The 24,957-nt window shown below is 37.1% G+C and overlaps 3 protein-coding genes across 4 annotated transcripts; 2 read left to right on the top strand and 1 right to left on the bottom strand.

Annotated features, from left to right (window-relative positions):
• Positions 1-2,348: 2,348 nt before the first annotated feature.
• On the top strand, positions 2,349-7,068 carry LOC136338684 (glucose dehydrogenase [FAD, quinone]-like). Its single transcript, XM_066281304.1, has 7 exons — positions 2,349-2,737; positions 4,283-4,495; positions 4,780-5,042; positions 5,110-5,546; positions 5,598-5,798; positions 5,947-6,292; positions 6,348-7,068. The coding sequence occupies exons 1-7, from the start codon at positions 2,374-2,376 to the stop codon at positions 6,615-6,617; spliced, it is 2,094 nt and encodes a 697-aa protein (XP_066137401.1). The 5' UTR covers positions 2,349-2,373; the 3' UTR covers positions 6,618-7,068.
• Positions 7,069-7,513: 445 nt separating this feature from the next.
• Mpc1 (mitochondrial pyruvate carrier) lies at positions 7,514-10,090 on the bottom strand. The gene is made up of 4 exons (XM_066281341.1): positions 9,712-10,090; positions 9,417-9,648; positions 9,259-9,359; positions 7,514-8,771 (listed from the first exon to the last, which is right to left on the bottom strand). Exons 2-4 carry the CDS (start codon positions 9,494-9,496, stop codon positions 8,587-8,589), a joined length of 366 nt encoding a protein of 121 aa, XP_066137438.1. The 5' UTR covers positions 9,497-9,648; positions 9,712-10,090; the 3' UTR covers positions 7,514-8,586.
• A 304-nt stretch (positions 10,091-10,394) lies between these two features.
• On the top strand, positions 10,395-24,903 carry THADA (Thyroid adenoma-associated protein homolog). Of its 2 annotated transcripts, XM_066281291.1 has the most exons (25): positions 10,396-10,729; positions 10,783-11,126; positions 11,325-11,589; positions 11,647-11,840; positions 11,895-12,115; positions 12,169-12,353; positions 12,830-13,020; positions 13,077-13,251; positions 13,314-13,644; positions 13,740-13,957; positions 14,266-14,582; positions 14,641-14,813; positions 14,871-15,197; positions 15,265-15,509; positions 15,572-15,832; positions 15,893-16,081; positions 19,243-19,394; positions 19,452-19,755; positions 19,831-19,881; positions 20,004-20,254; positions 20,305-20,430; positions 20,485-20,615; positions 20,788-20,926; positions 21,008-21,158; positions 24,168-24,903. In XM_066281291.1, exons 1-25 carry the CDS (start codon positions 10,568-10,570, stop codon positions 24,585-24,587), a joined length of 5,523 nt encoding a protein of 1,840 aa, XP_066137388.1. In that variant the 5' UTR covers positions 10,396-10,567; the 3' UTR covers positions 24,588-24,903. The 2 variants fall into 2 exon arrangements, with proteins under 2 accessions (XP_066137387.1, XP_066137388.1); XM_066281290.1 differs by having other exon boundaries at positions 10,395-10,729; positions 11,647-12,115.
• Positions 24,904-24,957: the final 54 nt, after the last annotated feature.

Below are 24,957 nucleotides of genomic sequence, written 5' to 3'. Positions count from 1 at the left end.
ATTCGTTTTCCAATTGCAACTTGCCCAAGAGCAAAACGTCTGTTTTAGTTATTGTTAATTATTTTAACTAAATTATGGTTGATGTGACGGAAATAGGTCAATACGTCTTCATGTATAAATTTGTGGGGAAATTTTAGTTTTTCTCGTAAAGGGCCTCGCTTATAAAAGATCTTGAGAATTTCTGAGGACATTATTTAGTAAAAAGTAACTCACTAACAATTTATAGAATAGAAAACAATAAGTGTTCGATACCAAGTGGAATAAAATTCTTATCGCGTATAATGTGTTCTGATTGTATTTTCTTCTAAGAAGGCTTTGGAGTTCTGACATATTGTCCGCGTATAAGTTATTGACAATACCGGTCAATACCAGTTTTTTGTCTGGACTCTTCTAATTTGATTCTGGTTTTCCTCAGTCAACTAGTTATATAAAAAAACCTGTATCTTAAATTGTCATAACAACCGATATGTGCCCATTGAGCATTACAAAAGAAACGAAAGCAAAGTACATTTTTTTCTCAAAAAAGTAGAATATTTCGAAAAGCCTGGCGTTGCTCCTGATAATAGTGTAACTGAAATGCTTATATGGAAGCTCAGTGATGTTGCAAGTTACTGTTAATTTATGCCCAATTGTGAAATTCCCTATAGTTTATGTAAATTGTACTCATTATTGCTATTGAAATATCATAAAAAAATTAGTAAACCGCACATTTTGCGAAATTTCTGAATAATCTAAAACAATCAAGGTTGATTTTGTCAGGGTTAAGGAAAGCGCTCTTGCAGATAGACAGTATTTCACAATGCCGCAGTTAATTTGTCTCAAAAATAATGAAATTATATAATTTATGTATTATAGAAAATTATATTTTCTAGTATAACCTTAGTTACCGAGTTTAATTCATTATTCAATCGGCTAACTGCTTCTGATTTTTTAAAAGCGTAGATTAGGATAAAAAAATCGACTCATTTTGTGTTTATCTGGACTTTTTTAAATCGTTATCAATTAACCGCTATCGAGAAGGTGTGGACCACGAAAAAGTTAATACATTTTATCGAATTAAACCCACTTTTTGTTCACTAAACAGGGATACGAGAGGTCAACCTCGCATACATAAAAAAGCAAAACACTATCAAATATTGCATAGAGTAACCAGCAACACAGTAATAAAAATTATAAAAACAAGAAGGAGGGTTAGTTAGATGCAATAATCAATCAACGACTTATCTGAAATCAACCTTCTGGAACGATGACTCACCAAACCATGACTCGGCGACTGGAACGGAGAATTTTGGAGTATTCCATACAAGTTAAATATTCACTTCAAACACAGTTTATGATTTATTTTCGTTTTGAGGGATGGTCACATGTCCGTCACTGACTTTGCGTCATGAAACTTTTAGTTAAATTCGGTTTAAGTTTTATCGAAATGTGCCACCAGACCGATGCGCAACTTCGGAGACCCGAGCACGAACAAAAGAACATTCCCGACATTGTCAAATTAAACCGAATTTTTGAACTTCGATTTTTACCTATTTCCGGCCAGGTAAAAGTTCGTGCGATACTCATTACGTTTCTGTGAAATTACCCTAACGACTCCGCACAAAATTTTCCAAATGTTTTTCGCATTTTCGTCCGAATTTTGATATTTTCCGCGAGCGAAATTACAGGCAGCCCCGAGACGCCATCTATACCGACAAGTAAAGCGTGAGTGTTTTGTTTCCAAGACCTCCTTGGCGATTTTGGATGTTCTAACTGCAGTTCTGAGAATAGCGAATAGCTACGGACGGGCACTCGGCCTAGAGGTGTTTAAATGCAATTTGAGGCATTTTCATGAGGACGCTTTCAAACCGCGAGAACGAGAATCAAAGCGGTTCCGGAATTTGGAAAATTTCATTGAGATGTCACAGCCCGTTCTAGACCTCAACGAAATGGTTCTTGCGAATTATTCGCCGAGGCGGTTCTTTAGGGATTTCTGAGATATCGACGACCGGAAGTTTAAGAAGTGGCATAACGCGATAATGACTTATAGTTCCGTCGTACCAATTCCTGATAAACATTGTTATGAATTAACATCCTCCAAAATCGTTTAATTATTTAATATTCTAATATAATGCAGGTTGAGCTGAGCGGCGCTACAACCAAATGCAACACCAAATAAATATCTCTTAATTATTTCAAATTCCAATTAAATAATTAAATGACAGACAACCAATTCGGAGTAAACCAACTACCCCCACAAGGAAATTCCGAGTCTCTCTTACTTCTTATTACCGGTAAATGGTACAGAGGTCGATCGGAACCATTGAAAAATCAGCGGCCAGCTAATATAAAAGAAAAAACAGTGGACATTGATTGACTAGTTCCCAAGCGAAAATGGGCCTGTTAAGTTCCATAGCGTTGGTACTTTTATCTACCGCGATTGGGCACTCGGATGCAAATTGGTTCGGCAATTTCGGCGGTTTCTTCGGCAAACACGCAGAATACGTTCCGAAACAGAAGCATGTGCATCAAGTGAATGATCACTATCACCATCACGACCATTACCATCAAGACCATCACAATAGGAATGAGTCTGGTTTATATTTGCCCAGTGTTTTTTCTCCTGAACTGTTCGATTTCCAATCCCTGACCGAGCAGATTGAGTACGTCATGGGACGCTATAGGAATTATCAGGTGTTTAGAAATAATGATCGGTTTTATCATCGGAGGTATGCAACAGTGGATCCGTGTCACGAAGGTAAATTTTATGGGTCATTTACGGTTTAGGCCCAAGAGAACTTTTTTGGTATTTTCGCTCAGGAGCGCTCAAGAAAAATTGTCACAAAATGTGTTTACGATTCAAGAAATTTTTGCTTAAAAGTACAACGGGTCGCCTCGATTCATCGAGCCTTTATACAGATTTTTAAGCCAGAAGCTCTTTTATGATTTCGACTCAGGTCACATCTTACGAGAAAATCAGTTACTTGAGAGACTCTTGGCGAACCAACAGAGACCCATATGAGAAAACTTGACCTCATTCGTTTTTCCAAGAAGGATTTTTCGGTTTTCTCGTATGTTTATCAAGGAAAATATTCAAACTTTCTCTTCTTGGACATTTAAATTAAACTAAATGCCTTTGTTTCGCATATCGCAAATAAAACCTCGTAAGCCATCTGTGTAATTAGATCGTAGAGTGCATTACGATTATGATACTGTTTACAGTAAGAGCATTTATTAACGCACAAATAATGCATTTAGAATGTAGGTGCTTACCTTTAAACCATGGGTAATACTTAACATTACACATAATACTGAATATTAATAATTAAATGAAGTGTTGAATGGAACGTTCCGAAGTTCTCATTAAGTATGAAAAAACGAGTGGTGGAATTGAAGAGGGCATATAGGACGAAACATTGCAACATGTGAAATGAAAGTAGCGGAATATTTAAACTTTACCAGGTGTCCTAATCCTGGAAACTTTCTTGAAGTTTAGGTAGACTCATTTGCACGATCATTCTCCACTCAAAAAGTCGGAAATTCTGCTTGTAAACTCAATTCAAATTAGTTCAGATCCCCATCCGCAGTAATGGTTGGTAGCGGTTTCTGGAGAGGACAACTGGATGAAGAGAGGAAAGGGATTTTAGTGGGTATTTAGCAGAAACCTGTTAGTGAGTCCAACGCTATCAGACTAAAAAAGATCTTACCGTGAAGGGTCTGGTGTGCGTAAGTGAGCAATTCTCAAACCTCCGTACACATTTTAAGAAAGTTAGTTCAGGCAGTGTTCCAGGTAAGCGGCGAAATGGTTGAAATTCATTGACCTAGCCCAACAAAAAGTTAAACAAATTAAGAACAAAATTGTGTTGTGGACAGAAGCAAGTTATTGGTATTCGACCAAATTTCCTTCGGATGAGGGGCACCTGATGTACGAACCTACCAAGCGTTGTTAATCAACGTACTCTTTAATGGCCAAAAGAAAGCCTGCACCATTCCAAATACATACCATTACCTAAACTTGGGCCTTCTAGACGGGTTCAAATGCGTTTTTGAAGCACTTCATTATCGCCTACCACTGTGTAGATCTATTATCGCAATAGTAACAGCTAAAACCTTGATTTCGCAGTCAGTAAAAGGAAACTATTAATAGTTCAAAAATTCAAATTAATTAGAAATACGTTCGGTTTCGGTAAAAAGTGATAACGAATTAAGAAATAACCAAGAACTTAGCTCGATATTACAAAAATGTGTATTAAATTACCACTAACCTCTTTTGAACACTAGCTAATTGAGTTTTCTTTAATAGGAAATGAGGAATTTGACTTTATCATTGCCGGAACAGGAACTGCAGGTGGCGTATTGGCCAATAGACTGACCGAAGAACACTACAAGGTGTTGGCTATAGAGGCCGGTGAAGAATCTCCAACTTTATCTAACATGTTGGGCATAAGTGTATACCTCCATCACTCCGGGTTGAATTGGGGCTACAACACTACAAAGCAACGATACGGTTGTTTGGGTAAGAAACGGGCTTAAATCAATAATATTCTGGAGGAAGCCGAGAATTACTTAGTTTTGTACGAAAATGAACTGTCGCCATGTATCTTCATTTCAACCCTTGCGAAACTTAAATTAAAAATTGATATTGATATTGTGTCAAATTTAGGCAAAGGGGCGAGAAAATAATACTGTAGCAAACGCCTCAAAGAAACGTTTCCAAGTGAAATTTTAAGCTTAGAAAAACGCGACTTTGCCATGATTTAATCTGCAGTCACCATTATGTCATTAATCGGGGTTTTTAAGGTTCTAGAAATGATCGCTGTTTCTACCCAAGAGGTCATGTTCTGGGAGGCAGCAGCGTTATTAATTTTGGAATGTACGTTCGAGGAAACAGAGAAGACTTCGACATTTGGGAAGCTATGGGTAACCCTGGATGGGGCTACGACGATATCCTGCAATACTTTCGAAAACCTGAACACGCCACCTTCACCACCAACATCGATAGAGAATACCATGGATTCAACGGACCGCAAAGAATTGGAATACCCCAAGAAATACCTTTTCTTGTGAGTAATTTATTACTCCTAAACTAAAATTGATTGGAGAATAAAGAAAATTACTTATTACATTTAGTCCGAGGCGCTTATCAGGGGTCATCAGGAAATAGGCAAGAAATTGGTGGACTATAATGGAGCTGACCAAGATGGAGTCAGCAATTTACAGATTTTCCTGGACAGAAACGTACGAGCCAGCACTTACCACGCTTTCATAGACCCCGCAAGGAAGCGTAAAAACTTAATCATAAGCACTAGATCTTTAGTCACAAAGATACTGATTAAAGACAAAAGGGCTTATGGGGTCGAATATGTGAAGGATGGAAAAACCTGCTACGCCACTGCCAGAAAAGAAGTGATTGTCTCTGCGGGATCCATCAACTCCCCTCAGATTTTAATGTTGTCCGGAATCGGACCTGCTGAAGAACTCTACAAGCACGACATTGAGGTTATTGAGGATTTGCCTGTAGGGAGGAATTTACAGGATCATCTCTTCTTCCCGGGGGTGTTTTACAGGTAGATAAGCATGCGAGGAAAATTATGTAAACTTACCAAGTCTCTTTTAAGAACTGATAAAAAATTCTATGATATGAGCATATTGGAAATAGTAAAGGCGTGGACTGAGAACGAAAGGCCTTTTACTCCTAATCTTGGCCAGACTGCTATCAGTTTTTTCAACTTTGAAGGACCCGAGGACAGTAGGCCGGAAATAGAAATGTTCTTTTTCGGTCCCCCTTTAGTTACGTCAGATTTGGCCTATATATTCGGGTAAGAAACAAGTTGAATAAGGAGATGCTGGATAAGAAGTGGTAAATTGCGTTCCGAAATGTACTAGCGTATGATATACTTTAGATATTAAAGATATTTCGTCTTTACATCTGCGTCATTTTTGAAATCATAATTAACTTCTTTTTAGTTTCGATGACGCTCATATCAACGCATTCAGAGCCCTTAACGGCTTGACCGACTTCTGCGTGAACATCGAACTTCTACACCCTTACTCCCGGGGAACCGTTACCTTGCAATCCAAAGACCCCCGAGATTATCCTCTGATTGACACGAACTACTTCTCCGATCCTGAAGGCAGAGACATTGAAAACATGTACTTAGGAGTCTTGGCAGCTTTATCACTCAACAACACCTACGCCTTCAAGAATCTGCATGCCGAACTGTTGATCATCCCTTTCCCCGATTGTGACTACAAGTACGAAAAGCTCACAAAACCTTGGTGGTACTGTGCTTTAAGGAGTATTGCCACCACTGTAAGTATCTGGCACATCTTAGGTTCTTATCTGAACGTTTTATTGTTTTTTCTAGCTTTTCCATCCTATCGCAACCACCTCGATGGGGCCTGATCCTCGAACGGCAGTTGTAAATCATGAACTCAAGGTGCATGGGATCCATGGATTGCGAGTAGTAGATGCGGGTATAATACCAGACCATGTGTCTGGTCATCCAAACGCTGCAGTCGTGATGATAGCCGAGAAAGCTGCAGATATGATCAAGAAGGAACATTCGTCATATTCGTTTTCCAGTTACGAGGAACATCCTTCATTGAACCATGTGGATGATTATTACAAAAAATAATTTCTATATAAAAACAGACTGATGGAATATCTCAAAGTTACCTATAACCTGGGCCAGTGTGCGAGAGCAATGAAAAGCTGAGATAACTCTCCAAATAGGAGTGTTTCACAAGTGTAAAAATTTAATTTCTTTACAAGTGCTTTGTTCTTAGCTAAAGCAAAAGTAGACTAATATCATTGTTTATTGTTATTCTTAACTAAAGCCATTTTTGCTGTTAGAGATACATTAAAGCTGTCAGTGGACAGCTATGAGCCAATGGCGAAAAATTGGTTTTTTGAATTTGCCAAATAGAAATAGTGTTGCTTCGAATTTCAGATGCATTTTCTTACATAGCCATTTGCAAGCAATATATCGGTTGTTTAATCATTTAATTAAGAATAATTAGTTTATAAAGACCAATTCTGTACTGTGCAAATTTTATATGTAGATTTAATATAAAAAGTTTTCAAGACGTATTGTATTTTCCCATGGTTCTACGAAGTTTCTAATTCTCTGCGTCTTTTTATCTATTGAACAATTTGAAGGATAGTGATAGCTATTTTTTTTCTATACCATAAAAGCCCATTTGAACGTTATAACAGCCTTCACCAGAACTCAAACGCCATAACTTTTAGCGATAAATCAGCGAATTCTGCCACTGCGTCAGTAACTCGGCCCTATTGCCGACATCAGCGCGCCCTCGTGCGAATGCCTGAATCCGCCCTTCGTCTACCGTATCTGATTAACTCTTGAGGTAATGAGACCACTGCTGTAACTAAAATATATTATATTTGTTAACAGAATTTGTATCCTACCTATATTCAGATGTTTAATTTGTTACTAGAAAGAGTGATTGCAAGGACTGATATTACAACAGGCACTAGTAACAATGGAGTGTCTATCAGTCGGAAAAAATCTTTAATGTACACATGTATATTTGAGCAGAATGATTTTGTACAGTCAAATTTCAGACACCTACGTACCTAATCTCAAAATAAGCGTAAGATTAACACACACGTGGTATGGAGCTAAAAATGTCAATACGTATAACATGTGATCCAAAAATAACAGTGCCAAAATAATAATCAAAAACTCTGAGTAGGTGCATGTTTGTGATATTGCTATATTGGTATTATTGTTTTGTGATTGTTTACCACTGATATTAACTGGCAATAGAACGCGCTGTTGTTGAGAAATTAATGATTAATAGCGCGATAGTATGCTGAGCAATAGAGATGTTGGCACATAAAAGAGGAAGTATTGTAAATATATTGTTTTCAAGAAGAGTATTTCTCCATCCATGGATTTCATAAGAAATAGCCAAGAATCCCTCACTACAATGGAAGCTTATAAATAATAAAAATCACAAAATATTCATAACAATAATAATAATAAAATATAATATTTGTGTATATCCACTAGAATCCCACTTCATATGGCAACAAAAGTTCAAGTTAAATCGATATGAAAACACGAGCTATTTGCTGTTATGAGTTGATAAGGCGCTCTTTATGAAAATATAGAACTGGGAAAAACTATCAACTCTATATGAAGAACTGCTAATCTGACGGATGTAAGAGTAATATAACCAAGAGGAGCAAAATTATAATATTTGCCTACACATTTCTAATATATTACTTATCAGATCGTTTGACGCACCACCAACTTATAAGTAACAGTAATTGTACCGTTACATAACAATAATTAATCATAATATGAATACCTTCAGACAGTAATATCATAATAATTTCCCAAGTAATAGGGCTATAATTGAGCTGAAGCCCTTGCTTAAAAATAAACTTTATGACTAAAAGGGTAAAATAACTCAAAATAAATGAGTTTGTTGCACTGAGTCTGCTCAGCACTTACGTACCCACTGTACCTGCCACAATTGCCTATCTAAAATATAGTTCAGCTACCCAATATTTCCTAGTTAAATTTAACAGCCATCACCCACTTTCTTCAACCCATCCCTCTTGATTTGATCAAATTAGGCAGTTTGTACCGCTGCAACTTCTGGTCGTTTTTCCTTAGTTAGATAGTTGTATTCAATAAATCTGGTAAGTTGTACTAACTGCGCGCCTTCGTTGGTAAAATGGCAAGCAAATAGCAACATATTTCTTGGCTGCACCTTCCAGGCAAATCTCATGAACATGGCAGAATAGAGACATAGAGCTGGCAGATAATGGACAATCAGTAATCAGCCCAAGAACAGGGACATATTTGAAATCAGATTATTGCTAGAAATCTTGACAAGATATACAAATTCTTTTCCTTGTGTGATTTTGAATAAGAATACTTGAAAAATACCTATGTTATCTTTAGTTTTCAATGCAATTGACAAGCTTTATGTAGCCACAGAAACTTGCAAGGTAAAGTAATAGTTTACAGAAACATTGACATTTTTTCATGGATATCTCCTGGGCACGAGCAAAAGGGAGATGTTCACATAGACACAGAGAAATTGTAAATTATGTGAGTAACCACATTATTAGTTTCTTGGTAGTTACTTTTGCCTTTTTCAAACTGTTATTTAATTGCTATCAAACCATTCTGTATTTATTTCTCTCGGTCTAAATATAATTTAACTGTTAGGAGTTATGTAATAATGTGTAAACAAAAAAATTAATCCATATGTCCCCCTAAAAAAAGGGACACTTACCCACAGTCATCTTCCCACTGATAAACTTTGGATCCTTTTTGAAGTCTGCTATAGCCGCTATAGGGATCCCCCAATTAGCCACGGGGCCCCAGAAATGCGTGCTAAACGAATTTGACCTTCAAACGTGCAACGAATCAAATGAAATTCGTTCCACTTACCTCATCAAATAGTCCCTGAATTCTTTGGATTTTAATTGTTCAATGAACTTCTTCCCCAGGTTATTGACTTTGGAACCCATTGCGATGTTTAAATTTTTATTTTACCCACGAAAAAATTTAAAACTCTCTACTGCTCTCCTCTGATTAAAGCGAGGTTAGATTTTTTGAATAATTTTGGGCAACAGTGAATGCTTTCTGCTTAGGGTACAGTTCGAGACTACGTTTTATTTGGCTTGAAATGTAATTCGTTATCATTTGAATTTGAGTTGGATAACATTTGCTAAACATGTGGTACCTACTCCAGCGGCATTGCATTACTGCTCTCTGCATGGATTGCCACACGAACGTCTTGCTGTGCTAGGTTTGATTGCAATTTGTTTAGAAGCATTTGCTACAATTGCGAAAACTTGTTTGATTTAATTTAATAAATCTTTCTTGGTTGGCGTTTATATTTATGCATTCTTATTTTAAAGGTGAATAAGCTACATAAAAAGAGCAAATTGCAAACCAGAGCAAATAATAACAAATAACAAAATTGCAGAGTAAAAAAACGTCCGAGACAGACGTATGAGTTACGTAATGGTGGGGGAACAACTACGAACTGAAGGACAGCCTTACTGCCTTGTAGTATTGGGCGATACTAGAGAAAGCGTCGGTACTGAATGTCGATACTTCCATGTATAACCATTAAGCATGGTGATATACACAGAGAATATCTCGAGCTTCCAGGGTTCTTGAGTCAAATTTAGATGCCTGGGTCCCCTTTTCAAATTTGATTTGGTTAACCTTTAGGATCTGTTCGCGTTGCCACTTGTAAAGTGGCGAAATAAAACAGCACGCATCTTTCCCTGAATTGCGATAACTGCTCGTCCCTACAATAACGTTGAGACAGGTTTGCAAGACAGAGTTACTGAAGTTCTGACATTGACAGCTTACGACTGCAAATAGTTGACAGTTCTTTACAAATGTATTCCGAAAAAGCGTGTTCTGAAAATATCACGTGGTTCTGACACTGACAATTAAATTTAGGAAATAGTTGACACTTGCCAAGTCCATTCCGAAAAAGCGTGTTCTGAAAAATGTACACGAGTTGCAGTTTTTTAAATTTACTCTGATAGTTTAAACTAAATATATGTGTTTACACAAGGAAAATGGCCATGCATAACATACCAATCAACCAAAGTGGTCTGCCTCCCTTGGAGTTTCAAAGAGGCGGAGAAAACCTGCCCACCAACTCAGCACTGCAGGAACTTTTAAACCAATTGGGAGAACAGAGCCCGGAAAACGATAATAAAAAAGTTATTAAGGATATTGTAATTACACATCATACCTTATAATACCCGGTATTGCACCAATACTCTTTCAGATAACCTTCTATACAGAGTCTCAGGAAAATGAGCCTTTACAAGGGGAAGTCAGAGATCTAATTATCGAGCTATTTACTAGATACAATGGCAAAAAACAATTGAGAAAGTTTCTTCAGGATTTAGTAATAAAAACGGACTTGCTAAGTGAAATTATTAAAAACACAGCTGAATTTATGTTGAGTAAAATTAAAGAAGAGAAAACATGTCATCTCAGAAAGTGTAGCGAGTTCTTTCATTTCATAGCTGTGATGCAAACTTCACCTGACTATAATTTTGAAGAAAATTTTAGGCCTTTATTCCCATTGTACATATCTCTATTTGATAGCTTTGCCCTTTACGCAAGGTAAGAATGTTGGTTGTTGAATTATGAATTAATATTTGAAGTAAGCAGCTATGATTTACTACCAAACTGTTAACTGAAAAACTAAAGGTTTAGCATATCTAGATATACAATATTTTTAGAATAATAGGTTTGGTAGGTAGTTCATGCTGTATAAAATGAAGAAACTTGATATTTTGGTTATATTGCAATCTGTTTTAGCCAAGTCAAGCAAGACATAATTCCTGAAATAGAAGAATTGAATACTCTTATGAATGCAGTTTTAAAGCAAATTCTACCAGTTTTTGTGAAAAAGGTCTCATTCCTTGAAGAAATCAAAGATCAATACTTGAAGTCTCTGATAATGTATTCTTACATATTGCTCTTTAATGATAAAATTGGGTTTGATTTGAGAATGAAAGTGTGTCTAATTTTTGTATACTCATTTAGTATATTAGAAGGAGATACCATGAGCGTTGCACAATTGGTAAGAGTTCACCTGTTACAATTATTTAAGTACTTACTTGAATGGGCTTTATTTCAGTTAAGCAAGAATTGCTCTCCTTTTAATTTATCAGTGAATCCCCTAGATGGAGAAAACACACCTAGTGACTATCTAATAATTATATATTCTTCAATAGTCAGTGTCTTACCAGAGGATAGATTAATTTCAGAGAAGGTAGATGGTAAATCCTTGCTGTGTGTTTTGTTTGAGGGAATATTAGACAATGCAAAAAGGTGGGTATTTAAGCAAATACTCTTTTTAATTACCTTAATACTTCTAATTTTCAGTAACCCAGGCCAGTCCTCAATTATAGTAGAAACCAGCAGAACTTTATGTCATGTGGCAAAATACCTGAAAAATATGCCAATAGATTTGATCAAACCTTTATTCTTGGAAAGTCTGTTTTATGTCTCATCTCATGCAGACCATTTCATCGACGTAGTTCGTAACTATTCAAAGATATTTTTTGACGAATTGGTCGGATTAGCAGCACATTACCATGAAAATGGTGAATATTTTGCACCACATTCAAATGTTTCTATATTTATGTGACATTTCCAGGGTTCATTGATTTGACTAATTTGATGATGGAAAAGATTGAGGACATTCCAGAGGAAAGTACTATGAGGTTCCAGGCCTACGAAAACATAGGGAAATTTTATGGGTGTGACTTTTTGCTGAAGAGGTTTGAGCATTTGCCTTTAGTTTTATTGGAAAGCATTGATAACCCTACGGTAACAGACCAAGTACGTTTCCAAAAGTGGCATTTAATAACTGATATTTTAAATAATCCCATATTTTTCTTGCCAAATTGATTTTTTAGGGTGATTTCAAAGTTCCATAATTTGAGAAGGAAATATATTAAGGTTGTGAAGAGATTTTGTTAAAGGATATCTGTTAGACATATCTTTATTAGTCCCAGATAGCTTAAGATTTTTTTAGTATACCCAAAATTCATACAGGGTGTCACAAATAAAGTTAGCTCTATGAGGATCATGCAAAAGGCACAAATTTATTCATAATAGATCAAAGATATATGAAAACTAATAGATATGTCAATGTTAATACTCATTATACATAACCTGCCTGTACCAAGGAATATACATGCAACGTCTGAATATTTCTTGGTTTTTAAAATACCCTTGTTTGAAATCACTCAAAAAAATTAAGTGGCCAGTTCTATTTTGAAAGTTCGTTCGTCAAATGCCCCAATTTGCTTTAGGTCAGTAAGACCTATCAAACATTACTGGAAAAAAGCTTCAGTTCCTCATCCACCGAGAGTGAAAATGACTGGGCCAAAACCTGGGTGTTGCCCGCAATAAATCTACTAAAATCTGGAAGAGAGAGTGAATCTTTTTGCCAGAAAATCATTAGTACGGCTTTCAAATTGCAGCCTGCTATTTTGAGGATGATGTAAGCAATGCTATTGCTTGTAAATTTCAGTTACAAATTTTAAAATATTGCTACAGATTCCCAAACGAGTATGTCGGCACAGCTGAGGAATCCAAAGTACTCCTGCATTGCTTGCACAACGCTCGAAGGAATGGCATTGAGCTAACCCTAGATAAAGACAGTAACTTGTATTGGCGGGGATTGATCGATAAGCAGAAGATGGATATGTTTATGATTCACCAAAATGAGGAGGTAAACGTTTATTACCACTTTTATATCGTCAATTAATTTTAATATTATGGTTTAACTTTCAGATACGCCTCTTGGTTTTAGCGTCAGTAGCGGAAAGTTTGAAATCCACTGAGCTTTACCTTGACTGGGAGTTCATATTTTTGTTAAACTTTATCAGCTATAATATCACGTCGCAAACTCCCAGTACGAGGAAGCAGATTCTTGCTTATTATAAGAAAGTGTTAACCAGATATGATGCTGGCTTTAAGGTTATCCATAGAAATATCAATAATTTAACGAAGTGTTTGGACGCAAAATGCACTAATAAGGAGCAGAAAAAGTTTCTTATCTTGTATCAGGAGCTCAAAAAGTCTTATAGACGGTTTATTTGCAATTTTACAAGAATCCTTATAGGTCAGTGCTTGATCCATTCAAAGTTAATAACAAAAGTTTTACTTCCTCTTTGACTTAGCGATAATTTTGCCGGTTATTTTTACAATGCATTTTAGGCAATTTGTCTTATGACTCTAATTTTCCTAGAAGGGCAACTTCTCTAGAGCTTTTGCTCGTGATCCGCGATATCCTTTCATCGGATGAATGGAAAAGTTGTTGGAACGAAGATGACGTAAAAAGTAGCCACAACATATTGTTTGATACTTACGAAAGTAATAAGAAGATGGCTGTGAAGTTACTAAAAACATTACCACCGGACTATTTAGGTTTTACGGTAAGTTCTTACTGGTAAAGTAATGATTTTTGGTTGATATTTAAGAGGTCACGAGGAGTATTAACGGTTTCGGAGTGACGGGTAAGGAAAAAAGCCACTTAGTAAGGAATGGGAAATTTACTGAAGAAAAGTCGAATTATGTCAACTACTAAAAGCATTCGAATTCTACGGTTTACGAAATTATACGGATCTGCCTAGGCGAGATGTTGAGATCTAACACTCAGGGTGGAAAATTGAATTAGAAACGATAAAACTGATAGAATTTGTTTTACAACTACTTCTGAATACTCATTCTCTTTTTATTTTAGACCGTAAGCTTCACATTCAAATATATGCAACGCAGTATTGACTTGGCTCTAGACGTTAAACCAAGCAAAACACTCTCGGCTGCTTACTTGTTCGAAGTCTGTTCGTACTCTCCTTATTTCTACGACATTGTCCATTGCGAATGCGGGGAGGAGGCTAAAAAGTCTAACGATCCAACTCTGGACATGATCGTCGTTTTAACTAGAAAATTCATTAACCAGAGCTCTGAGATTAAAATTGAAAATATTGGGATTGACAACACTGCTGTTTACGGCCTGATATTGAGCATTAGACACTTGTTAGAAAGTCGAGATATTGAGTGAGTTGGCCCCCTTAAGAGTTGGTTTATGTAGTGTTCATTTAATTTTGATTTACAGGCAATATAATGAAACTTATGCAGGAATTTTTGATCATCTAGTATCTACTTGCTTCAGCATCGCCGAAAAAATTATGCCTCTGGTATGTAACCCTTCTCCAGAGGGGTTTTTACCCGAAAATGTTGAGGATCTTTGCGAAAATGATGAATCTCCCAAATCTCAGAAGCTTCTAGGTACCACCAAAGATCCAATTGCGTTCCATATTATTGAAATTTCAATTAAATTCGTAGTCTACGCATGGCGAACCATGAAAGAAATGACACTTCTGCTAGCAGAGATTGCGAAACAATCTGTGAAACTTCAAAATGAATTGACAATGCTTCCAGAAGTGACTTTGAAGAAAATAGGAGAGTTTTTTGTGAACGTCTTCGTACAAAGCAAGCACCGAGGAGTATTTGAACAGGCCTATGTGGGTTTCAGTATTGTCTGTGAATATTTTTGGAAATCTAGTAATGAGAATATTGTCCGATTGGCACCAAATTGGCTACAACAAGCGTTAGACCTCTGTACTGGAAAAAAACATTCAGAGGATTTGTGTGCTACTCGAAGAAGTGCTGGTGAGTTTTGATAAATGAACTTTGTTAACGACATCAAAAAGCGTTACTGATGAACTACTGTTTTTAGGTCTACCCTTTCTAATACTCTCTATTCTTACAACTGAGCCATACCCAACACATTTCTATAACACCATGGTGAGCTTGTTCAAAACCTCTGAGGATTACGATAATTGCACGGACGAGACTCGGATGCACTGTTTGAACGTGTTACGGGCGATATTTAGGCATAGCAAATTAGGGGAATTAGTTGCCCCATATGTTGCCAAAGGAGTGATTCTGGCCATTACTGGCTTCAAAAGCGAGGCTTGGGGGGTATCCGTCTTAATTTCCTAAACAATTAGAACTCATTTTTTAATTAATTATTGCCCACTTAGGTCAGGAATTCCTCAACATTGCTTTTTTCGGCCTTAATGACGCGAATGTTCGGAGTTCAAAGAACAGCTGATTCGGATCATCTTTGCATTAAGAACAAGCTAACCGTGAAAGTGTTTTTCATAAGGTACCAGGAGCTGTACAAATTCATCCTTAATACATTAGCTGAAGAGTGCCACAATGAAGCCAGTTTAGTACTTCAACCAATTCTAATGATTTTGTACAGGCTGTATCCTTCGAATTTTGACGAAGGCCCTCATAAGGTAAGGAATAGTTGTTTTCTTAAAATTTTCGCAACTGATAGGATTTTTGTCAATATCTAGGTTTCAGAATACCTCCCATACATTGATGTTTGTTTGGGAAACCCGGTGTTCAGGACTAGAGAAGCCGCGGCGAAGGCGTCAGTCGCTTTAATCAATGCGAAAGAAGTTAAAAATCATGTTGATAAGTGTTTCAATAAAATTTCCAACCCAAAAATTAGCGATAATGGATGTCATGGCACATTGTTGCAGGTATGTTCAGATGCACTATATATCGTGTCGTCGAAATCGATGTATAACGCGTGACCACAAATATCTATGTTAAAAATAAGGCTTTCTAGGCAAACTTACCTATATCCAATGTCGCTCTTTTCACCAATATAGGTCGCTAATGTTTTCCAATTAATATCGTTTTTTCGAAATAATTGCTCATCAATCATCAAAACAGTTCGAGATTCGAATTAATTTCAATTCGAAGCAGAAGCGTATAGACTGGAAACCTGAAACAAGAAAAATCCACATTAGTTCTGTAGAAAAAGATCTTTAAAACCGTTGCAGTGTTGAATGAATTTCGGCTGGACGCAGAGGCGCACACAGGCGGACCTGAAACAAGAAATATCCACATTAGTTCAGTAGAAAAGATCTTCAAAACCGTTGCAGTGTTGAATGAATTTCGGCTGGACGCAGAGGCGCACACAGGCGGACCTGAAACAAGAAATATCCACATTAGTTCAGTAGAAAAGATCTTCAAAACCGTTGCAGTGTTGAATAAATTTCGGCTGGATGCAGAGGCGGACCTGAAACAAGAAATATCCGCATTAGTTCTGTTGAAAAGATCTTCAAAACCGTTGCAGTGTTGAATGAATTACGGCTGGATGCAGAGGCGGACCTGAAACAAGAAATATCCGCATTAGTTCTGTAGAAAAGATCTTCAAAACCGTTGCAGTGTTGAAGAAATTTCGGCTGGACGCAGAGGCGCACACAGGCGGACCTGAAACAAGAAAAGTCCACATTAATTCAATAGAAAAAATCTTCAAAACATTTTCGAGTTTCGAATTAATAAGGAATCAAAGCGGAAGCGTACACATTTGAGACGTGAAACAGAAAAATATTTCTTAAATTCTCGAAACAGCTCAAGTCGCAATATCATTCGTCTTCCAGGTTCTAAGAGGGTCTTAGTACCTTTGAGATGAGACAAAATGGCAAATAATTCCGAGTCTCAATTAACTAACAATACCCAACTACGAGTCACATCAAAAAACAATCAGAAGCCACCCCCCCCCCCCCCCCCCCCCCCCCCGACCGCCGAAAGCGTGAGCTAGAATCACTTCAGCAACATCCACTTTCACTCACTAAGCCATGGAGACACTAATAGTGTACATCACAAGATTTTAGAACAAAGGAAAACCCGATTATCTCGATTATTAGTGCAGTGTGCATTACGGCCATCTTGTTCATCGCGCTGCTAACGTTCGAGTGAATCACATTCGAAGTGGTATTGGTTCGAGAAGGTACAAAAAACTTGCAACCTGCCTTTTGTTAAGGTACAGCTCATCGGTATTGCAAACGATATGCGATGTTTCCAGATTTAGTAAAATGGGGGAAAAGCTGCAATATCAAGGCAGAAGTCCCATCACACAAAAACAGACCCTGACGGAAAAAAATACATTTCCCGTAGCAAAAAGGACTAGATCTAAAAACAAGCCTGAGGTTTTTCGAGTTCAATGCTAATTTAGAACTTCATACGGCATTAAATAAGCCATGTTCCTAATTAACACACGTATATGTAAATATGTACATGTCGGATCATCGTTAGGGAGATTTTCCATGATGATATGGAGTATTTATTTACTATTAATAGGAAGAGTAGAAAAGAGCAAAACCAACGAATTCGCCACCACACGAGCGCTTCTCGTCCCTTCCAAATCTTATCTGCCCGTCCCTTCTTGGTCTCGACTTTCTCCAGGTCTCGCGAGTCCCTCAAATCCGAGGGATGAGCTGAGACCTGGCAGTCCCTGTTTCCCAAGGAATGCTCGCAAATATGGCGTCTCGATTGCGCCCTTGGTGGTGGCGCCCTCGTTCGGCAGCGCTTTGTCTTAAGACGGTCCCGTCAGCCTGAGCTTCGTCTTATTATCAACTCTTAATGTTACACTTTATAGCTTAAGAACTAGTAAATTTTCGACAAATGTAATAAACATGAAGCTGCAACCTTCCTCAAAATTTTGTCACTCGGGCTATTGGAAGCTTAAAAATTTCAAGGGCCGAATGATATATGTGAGCTAATAAATTTGATTCTCCTATGAACAACAGCCGTAAGCATCATGTGCCGATCTTGCAGGGGAAACGTTTCCTGCAACGAATTGTTCATAATTTGTAATTTTTATTAATAGCACGTTTCAGACTTACGCAGGCAATTATTTCAATATTTAGCATGAACGTATAAACACAAGTTTACCTCTCGGTGGGCCTCCTGAAGGCTTTTTTTACCATCGACTTTTATATGTTGAATTATTGGGAACTCGAATATAGATGGGTTTCTTTGACGCCTTCTAATTCTACAGATGTTCTACCATTTTTGCTCGGATGGCTCTATATATATATATATATATATATATTTTTTTTTTTTTTTTTTGAGCGTCGACGTCATCAGTTAACGTCGTCTGAATTAAAACTACCCGCTTCCATAAATTGCCTTTCAATACTCGCAAAATTTTGAATCATCAAACTTTTGCGGCACGGATGTTTTTTATGATAGACTCCGATGCTCATACGTTCGTTTCCATCACGGAATCCACACATTAGAAGCACGTCGACCACCTCATCGTTAAAATAATGTTTCATTTTAAAAAATCAACAACTACTCAATTTACAGTAAATTCAAACCCACCATTTTTGTGCAGGAAACGCAAAATCAAATTTTACCTGCGTTGCTTTTGCAACAATGACGAATTGCAAAATATCGGAAATAATTTTTTTTCTAGAAAAACTGTCGGGGATGATGAAAATTTTACAGGGGACAAAAGGGCTTCAAAATAAATAGAGAGGAAAAATTTATGTTATTCGTACAGGGGGAACAAAAATACAAACTTTTATTTGGAAATCACGACCTATTTTTGATATTTAAATGTGCGCTAATTCACGTAGCAACTTTTAGTTTTAAAATGAGTGAAAATCGGTAAAAAAACGTTTAAAAATATTTCGAGAAAACTATGTAAATTTGAAAACTTTGGCGCACTGTAGCGGCGAAACGAAGCCACATTTGACATGGGCAAGTTTGCCTCGAACGCCTCATTCTTGGTTCAGGAATTTTCGGTCAAACGTTGCATAGTCATTTCAGGGACACCCTGTATATTTAGATTATACCTATACCTTACATCCGATTATGTTCGTACCTTTTATCATTCCATTTACAGATGTATCACGTGTTAAAAAACGTCCACATCAAGGATTTACCTTTAGCCACCTACTTAAAGCAAAGCTCCCACATTTGGGAGAATGTACAGAGGAAGTTCAGCCACATGACCATCAACCTCTACACGGAACTTATAACATTATTTTTGTTCAAGTGAGTATATTCACCCTCGTGTCCTCAAAGCAAATACACGTTTTCATTCTTGACCAGTTGTGGCAGCTTTGATGATCTGTCGTGCCTGAAACACATACTCCTGTACCTCTCGAAATACACCAAAAGGCACACGAATCCGGCCTTGACGTGGCAAGGCAACTTCGCCATAACCAGAACCATTTTAGCTTATTACATCATTGTTAATAAATTAGAAGAGACTGACGCCACTTACACGACGATGACCAATGAAATCATGTCGATTTTGTACGGGCCGCAAACTGCCATGAAGAAGTTCTGTTTGGAGCTGCTGATTAGCTTGAATCAGATGCATCTGTTCTATAATAAAATGGAGAACGCAGTGGTAAGTGGCTGTACAATTTTGTTTTAACCAATTTAGTTCATTATTTTCTTATTTTTTTTATTATTGTCGTTTCAGTTCGGGTCAACGATGGCACGTCTGAGCATCGCCCCCGATAGAAATGACGTGGTAAGTATTAATTGATTAATTGTTTACACAAGGTGGACACTTTTGCAAATGGTCCCCCTTGCTAAGTCCAAAGAGCCGTGTACAAGGATGCTTAACAGTGCCTTTTCATGCAATTTTTTCAGCCCATAGTGGATACGACTATAGAGCAACATCCCCTATTTGCCACTGGTGAAATTGAGATTAATGGTGACATTAACAGTCTCGTCATGTCCTTCAGCAGGCCGTCCGTAGAAAAGATCCTAAAACACATTCATTATTATTTAAAAGGATTTTTGATCGAAGAGTTGAAGATACAGCAATACATTCGTGAAGAAGACAGGGTCCTGCTGTTTCTTCTTTTAGATTATTACCCTTGCGCTATTCGATTTTTGAGGTCACTCTGATTCTAGGGGAACCGACGAAATTTTAAATCGCTATTTATAGGTTGAGCAAGCAAGAGACTTTAAACACGTTATTGAACTATTGCGACTGTGATAATGAAGAACTCATAAGTGCTGTGATAAGCTGTATAAGTACTTTTATTGAAGAAGAAGATTTCATTCTTTTGCGGTAATATTCCTTAGGGCTCGCTAGTGTTAAGTTGTGAATTCGATTCTCATCTAGATATGACAAATTACTGGAGGTGTTGTCTAAGTCGTCCTCCCCGGCGTCCGCCCTGCATCGCAGGCTCGCAGTTTGCGATTTTCTTTGCAAAAATTATCCGCTATATTGCAACGAAGAGCCGATTTTAAAGGGTAAGTCTTGCGGTGCGATGATCGTTCAGCGTACAAGTGCGGTAAATCGTAAGTACTTACCTGCACGAGTCCGCCCTGGAGCAGTTGATTAGTCGAGCCCACGTCCAAATGTGTCGGCTGCTTTACGGCACGCTGGTAGGAAAATAATTGTGGTGGCACCTTTTGATTTTAGGAGACCAGTTGTGCAACGTCTTAAATATTGTGATGGTTTTGCTTGAGGATGAGGATTTGGACGTCCGAAACGCGATGAGTAATTACGAGAATGCCCTGAAAGTGCGAATCAAAATAAATAACTCCATCAATCAAACATTGTAAGCATGTTTTAGAATTTATTGTTAAAAAATTGACGGTGTTTGTTCTAAAGAGACGCTCTAATAACTTGGTACTTTCAGTCCAGGCTACAAATGGCCAGTAGTGCCTGAAAAGGCAAAGGAAGATCTAATACATTTAATAACGGTTTTGATGCCTCAAGAGAAAGCTGTTTGCTTGATATTCTCCTGGGCGTGTCGGTATTTTCCTGAGCCCAGTACAGATACACAAGAGGTAAGTAATATCCTTCAGCGAATCCCAAATAGATTACTTCCGTAAGAAAGTAATTTCATTACATTCCGCCAGATTACAGCTTTACAAGGTATCTGGAAATAATGGTGAAATAGTTTCGGAAGTGATTTTAGACATTAAAAGAACAAAAAAAGTTCTTATAAAGATATCGTTTCTTAAAGAGGTCAGAACTCTTCCAAGGGAGAACTCTAAAGGAATTTCTTTTCGCAAACGAGTCGCGCTACTTTAATAAGTTAGAATGTGAAAACTTTTTTATTATTTTACTCTTTAGAATCACCCCCCAAACTATTTTAGCGTCGTTTCCGGACGCCCTGTATATTATCCGCTATAAAATTCTCGATGCACGTTCAGCCTTCGTTCAAGGTAACGTTATCGCATAGCGAAAAACATAATAATGGGCGCTGGAATTGGGATTCGGAATTAAGAGCGAAGCTTTTAGAACATGGATACACATAAAATTAAAACATTTTCAGGTATCCGAATCACGCAATCGCTACGATCACTATCACTACTTTCGTCAAATCGCCGAAAAAACATAATCGCTCAAAAAGCCGACCGTAAATCATAAAATCTTAACGGCGACGTCGTAAATTAAGATGTGGTGTGGCCAATCTGACCATAATAAAATTCGAATTTAACCAATGTTTACAACATTAATTAAAATCATTATTTGCTATATTTGTGTTAGTTATAAAGTAAGATGAAAAATTTCACATTTTCATTAGCAGGCCAAACTTGCCTTGTGCGTTACACTCTTGGTCACTTCTGACGTGCATCGGGAATTTTATTGCGAACATCGTTAACATACAGGGTGTTTGGTAGGTCGTCCAGGATACTGAATACGGCATTGGAGAAGGTCGTTCTGAATTGATTTAACGAAACGTACCTGTGTACAAATGTCACAGTTTTTCTGATAATTAAGTTTTTAATGTTTTTTAATTTGACGGTGATTTTTTACAATTATTGAAGTGCAGAAGGACAAAAAATATTTTCAGAAGTTCATAAACACGATTTTCCTAGTTTGAAGTGCAGCAAAGAGTCAAATACAAACGTGGATTTTATTTGAACGTTCAGGTGTGGATGTAGTCAAATTTCGTAAAAACTTCCTTCGGCAACAGTCTTTGAGTTCTTATGAAAAATTTCCTAAGAAATATTTTTAAAATTAGATCAATTAATCTTAAAGCTTTTAAGTATCCATCAAGCGCCTTCGTCAAAACTTAAGCTCGCCATTTACCATCTTACGGTAGTTTTCCGGACATTCGAGGTCTTTGGGTTTTTTGCATTTTTAACACGGTCTGCGTATTCGCATGAAATCGCTGGTATGCGAACACGAGATTCAAAATGGAGACCATTTAATCGCCAGAATTGATCAAGCTGCCTAATGAGTTAAAGGAGAAATGCAACTTGCTGTCACGACGGCAGCAATGAGGAATGGAGCACGTAGATGTATTCAGAATGGTGATTCTCACATTGAACATAATATATAAATTAATAACGATTTATTTGCCATTACTTCTATTTTTTGTTTTGTTTTTTTATCGACTAAGAAATGCTTGGATACTTCCTTTCTTCACATTGGGAAATAAAGTATTATTTTATAGTATTAGATATTATTTAATGTAAATACGCGGACCGTATTAAAAATGATAAAAACCTAAAAACCGCGAATATATGAAAATCTGTCGTAAGATAATAAACGGCTAGCTGGAGTTGTGGCGGATGCGCTTGGTGGAAGCGCTTAAAAGCTTTAAGGTTAATTGTTTTTATTTTTTAAATATTTCTTAAGCAATTTTCTCTACGAGCTGAAAGATTGTCTAAGGAAATTTTTAAGAAATCTGAATAAACATACACCTAATCGTTCAATCCGCTTTGAATTTGACCCTTTGCTGCACTACAAACTGGGAATACCAAGTATATGAAGTCCTAGCTAAGCAACAAAACCATTTTGGATTTTATGGCTTAAATAGTTTAAACAATCAATTCTTACACAATAAAAAAGTGTAGTATATTTGTGCGATAAAAGGACTGTTATTCTTCTGCACTTCAACAATGATAGAAAAACACGGGCAAATTGAGAAATATTTAAAACCTAATTATCGGGAAAATTGTGACACTTTGTGTATAGAGTGTTGGCCATATAAATAAGACCGCTCTTTAAAGCGGTAAAACATCTTAAAAAAAAAGAAAATAAACACATTTGTATGATCAGGTATTTTTGTAATAAAATACATCTGTCACTAATCAACATATTTTTTTTTCATGTTGATGCTATAGACCGAAACAATAAGTAAACAAAATTCCTTTGGACAAATAAATAACATCGTTTTTAAAAAAATGACTCGTCGATCAGTCATCGCGCTGCTGTAGTGCGCAAAATATCTTTGATGGAACGTAAAATGGGTAGAAGAAAACTTTGCACTTGCAGTCCCGACTTGAACCCAATTGAGAATTTATGGAGCGTTTTACGGAGAAATTCAGCGGATGCCCACACCTCGAAAACCATGCCAGAAGTTAAATGACTCTTTGCCGCAACGGTGTTATGGAGCCATTGGGAATGACCCAACTAAATATTCATTTAGTTTAATAGTACTAATATAATTATTAGGACGTTTATGCCATTTTAGGGTTAAAATTTCATTTAAATCGAATCGCCCTTGTTTATTGGTCCAAAGGAATTTTATTTACTCGTCATGTCGACCTAAAACCTCATTAGAAACGTTAAAATATAAATAAAAATAAATATTATTTAAATCAAAACTAATGTGATAGAGAAATGTTTCCGTTTTCCCGATTTTAAATAAGGTTAGTTCGTTTAAAAATCTCTTCTTATTTGTGCGGCCGCCACTGCAGGTACGTTTGGTAAAGTCAATTCGAAATGGCCTCCATTAGTGCCCTATTCAGTATCTTGCACTGCCTACCGAACACCCTGTACAATCGTAAACGCTCCCTAATTCCTAATACCCAATGCTAATACAGGGATTTACTCTCTAGATATTCGAAAGAGGAGGCCTAAACCAATATGCTGAAAACACGCCCCTAATCGACATCTGTTCCCGAGTCCTAATCAAAATGTTGTGGGTGCTGCCCGACGGTCTCTCCTACGACGACAAGTCCGTGTTCCTAGAAGAGCAAACTCAAATCGTGACCGCCACCCTCCTGAATTCGTTGATGAAACACGATTCGCCGATGATGTTAACTAAAACCAAAATGTCTGTGATATATGGTCTAAAGTCCCTGCATAAATTTTTAGAAAACACCGAGATTAACGGTAACTTCGCCGGTAATTTTAAGACGTTTTTGCAAGATACGATTCTGTCTTACTTGACGAACAACCTGGAGCACGGAGATTTGTTTTGCGTCAGAAATATTATTAAGAGGTTGTACGACCCGGTGTTCCGGCAAAGGAGGTGAAAATACACCACCGTCTGATGACGGTGTAGGGTAGGTAGCCAATCAAAGTAGTATTGTTAGGGTGAAAGATCCGGCACTTTGGTTTCCCCATTTGTCTGTTTTTTTTTTTTTTTTTATTTAGTGAATTGTATTCGTGTATGCACTACGTGGTGTAATGTATCCATTCGGTGAATGTAAGCAAATTTTGTTATGTAATTATTTGCGGTTTTAACGCATAAATAAGACAACAATTCTTGAGAGTCTGGCTGGTTCGAGTCGACTGACGGCGAAGAGTAAATTTATTTTATTTAGAAAATATAGTGATTTTAAGTTTTAATGGCGTGTTATTCGTATATCTCAAAGAACGTCTCCTTGGCCAAACTCTTAGTAT

Source organism: Euwallacea fornicatus, chromosome 4 (genome assembly GCF_040115645.1).
Source record: "Euwallacea fornicatus isolate EFF26 chromosome 4, ASM4011564v1, whole genome shotgun sequence".
NCBI classification, from domain to species: Eukaryota; Metazoa; Arthropoda; class Insecta; order Coleoptera; family Curculionidae; genus Euwallacea; species Euwallacea fornicatus.
The sequence above is the reverse complement of the archived record's forward strand: the minus strand, read 5'-3'. Positions and strand labels throughout refer to the sequence as shown.